Source organism: Oratosquilla oratoria, chromosome 16, assembly GCF_046742065.1.
Source record: "Oratosquilla oratoria isolate Oo_2021 chromosome 16, ASM4674206v1, whole genome shotgun sequence".
Classification (NCBI taxonomy): Eukaryota; Metazoa; Arthropoda; class Malacostraca; order Stomatopoda; family Squillidae; genus Oratosquilla; species Oratosquilla oratoria.
This window is the reverse complement of record NC_134792.1, coordinates 21,098,232-21,100,731: the sequence shown is the minus strand read 5'-3', so window position 1 is coordinate 21,100,731 and position 2,500 is coordinate 21,098,232. Positions and strand designations below refer to the sequence as shown.

Genomic DNA, 2,500 nt, shown 5'->3' with positions numbered 1-2,500 from the left:
AAGATGTTTGAAAGTATGAGTGTCTATTACAGCCATCAATGTCTTCATCATAAAGTTTCTCTTTGCTGAAACCAGAGAAAGTCATTTGATATAGAGGTTTCATAATTGTTCTCTACAATTAGGAACCTTTCGGCGGGTTCTTGAATATAGTCAACTTTTAAATGCAGAGGTTGAATACCTGGCCAACAAGTAATTCTTCATGAAGCAGATAACTACTTAATCAACAAGTAAATACTTAACTAACAAGTAAATACTTTGCTAGGAATTCAGCCTGTCTCATATAAGTTTCCTTGGTACAAGGTAACTTTAAACTTTTTTTTATTTGGCCTACCATTGTTATGAATGTAACAACAAGGATTTTGTTTAATATTACTACATATATTTTCTGATGGCCGTATACCAAACCTCCCTAGACTGTGAGGTGCCTCACCCTTATAGGTTTTTGATGATCTCTGTTGTTACATTGATCAATGAAAGGTTCACGATTTGTGTATTTTGTTGAAATACACATACATCAAGGTGTAACATATAGATTTATGGTCAAATATTAGCCATGTAGAGTTTAGAGAAGGGGCACTTCATAATCTAACTAGGTTTAATGATACGGCCCAGCGTCGTTTAAACTTGTATTTGATTTTAAAGGGTAATTAGAGAAACAAATTCCTTCTATCTTAGAAATACAGTGTTGTGCCTTATGTACAATATTCATAACAATATAAATGCGAACAAACAAGAATCTTTGAACCATTTACAGTAGGACTCTCCTATTCCGACATGAAAATTGTTCTTCGAAGAATTGAGCCACATTGTTCACTGGTTTTGCATTTCAGGTCGTAGTTGTATCACTACCATTAGTCTTTAAATATTACTTTTTTGATTTCTTAGAACTAGAGTATCTACAAATGCACTCTTTCCTTGCGACTGACTAGAAGGTATATAGTATCATGGATCTTGGGTTCTACGTGTCCTGACTCAGAAAACACGGAAGAAAAATACGACCACAACAAAAAGATAGTATATTCAAGAACATTTGGTTTTAAAACTCTACAGCGAATTAATATATTTGTTTTCTAACGAACACTGAATTGAACCACAAAATCTGACAACAACTTACATCATATTGAACCCTTACTGGAGTACTTAGTGAAAGACATACTGTACTCGTTGTGGCGAACACTTGTAATTGCCCCTTCACGAGTTGATCCACGCGTTCATTAACTCGAAATCCGCTAAAACATTGGTAGACCCCGAACTCGTGGACAGACCATTTCGCCAGGAACCTCCAGATCCAGAGGACTCGTAGCCAAGATCTTTGTCCAGGGTCTCGATCCCGACCTGGAATTCTGACGACATTGGGATCAGGTCTGTGACACCGATATTGTCGAGGTCGTCAAGGGTCGCTGGTCGAGCTTCTGAGTCTTCGGTCTTGATGGAAACTTGAGGAGGATGCTGGTGGTGATGACTATGATGGTGGCTGTGATTATGGTTATGGCTGTGGCTGTGGCTGTGGTGTTGTAGTTGCTGTTGCTGTTGATGCTGTTGTTGTTGCTGCTGTTGCTGCTGTTGTTGCTGCTGTTGTTGATTTGTAGGATGCGCTAGGTTGTCACCACTACCAAAAAAGTTAACCGAAGCTACAGGTGAGTATAAGCATGACTGAGTGAAATCTTGGGGCTCCTGCTTCATGTAGCCATTCTGTGGGTAGTTATTGGTGGTAAGTAGGCTACTAAAACTACATGAGTTGTTACCACTATTGGAAGTACTTAGAGCAATGCCGCGTGCTTGGTTCCTGGCCTGCAACGTTTGTGGATGTTGAGGAGGAAGCCGGTGGGCGCTCTGTCTTGAAGGGAGAGGAGGATAAGAAAACGCGGCACGGCTGGTGGGCGACATTAGCAGACTGTGGCCATCGTTTGGAGTTGTATAAGTTGGGGTCGCGCAACGCGTAAAAGAGGGAGTTGAACAGCTTATATATGAGGGAGTGGAACAGTTGTGGTTGTAAGTAGACTTAGACTTTGGCGTATTATACACTTGCGACGAACCTGGGGTTTGATAAGTAGGTGTAGAGCACGTAGTGATCGGGGTTGGGCGGTGGTTGTGCTGCTGGTCATCAAAGTTGAAGGCGCTTTCGGGCGAGTCCGGGAGGTCAGACGTCGCCGGCGAAGTCGGCACGCGGGGAGGCGAAGTCGGTGTGAGGGGCAGCGACCAAGCAACTTGATCATCGAATTTTTGCATTTCGACAGCCTTGACCGACTCGCCGTTTGACTTGATGTTGTGAACTAAATCCTTGCAGATCGAGCTCATCTGCTGGCATTTGGTTATCTTCCCTCCGTTGCGCTCCGAAACCCCTTTCAAGGGATCTTTAGCCTTCTTGCGGGGCCGGTACTTGTAGTCCGGGTACTCGCGCATGTGGAGTTGCTTGAGGCGCTCGGCCTCTTCGCGGTAAGGGCGCCGCTGCTCTTCGGAGAGGAGTTTCCAGCGGCGGCCCAGCTGCTTCGAGATCTCC

General features: G+C 43.6%; 1 protein-coding gene across 2 annotated transcripts in view; it reads right to left on the bottom strand.

Moving 5' to 3' along the window:
- LOC143033857 (uncharacterized) overlaps positions 1-2,500 on the bottom strand; it is a 23,357-nt gene that overhangs the window by 282 nt on the left and 20,575 nt on the right. For both annotated transcript variants that reach the window (XM_076199416.1, XM_076199417.1), the window contains one exon: positions 1-2,500. This exon is cut by the window's left edge and continues 282 nt beyond it; it is cut by the window's right edge and continues 110 nt beyond it. In XM_076199416.1, coding sequence (XP_076055531.1) covers positions 1,192-2,500 — 1,309 coding nt within the window. In that variant the 3' untranslated portion in view covers positions 1-1,191.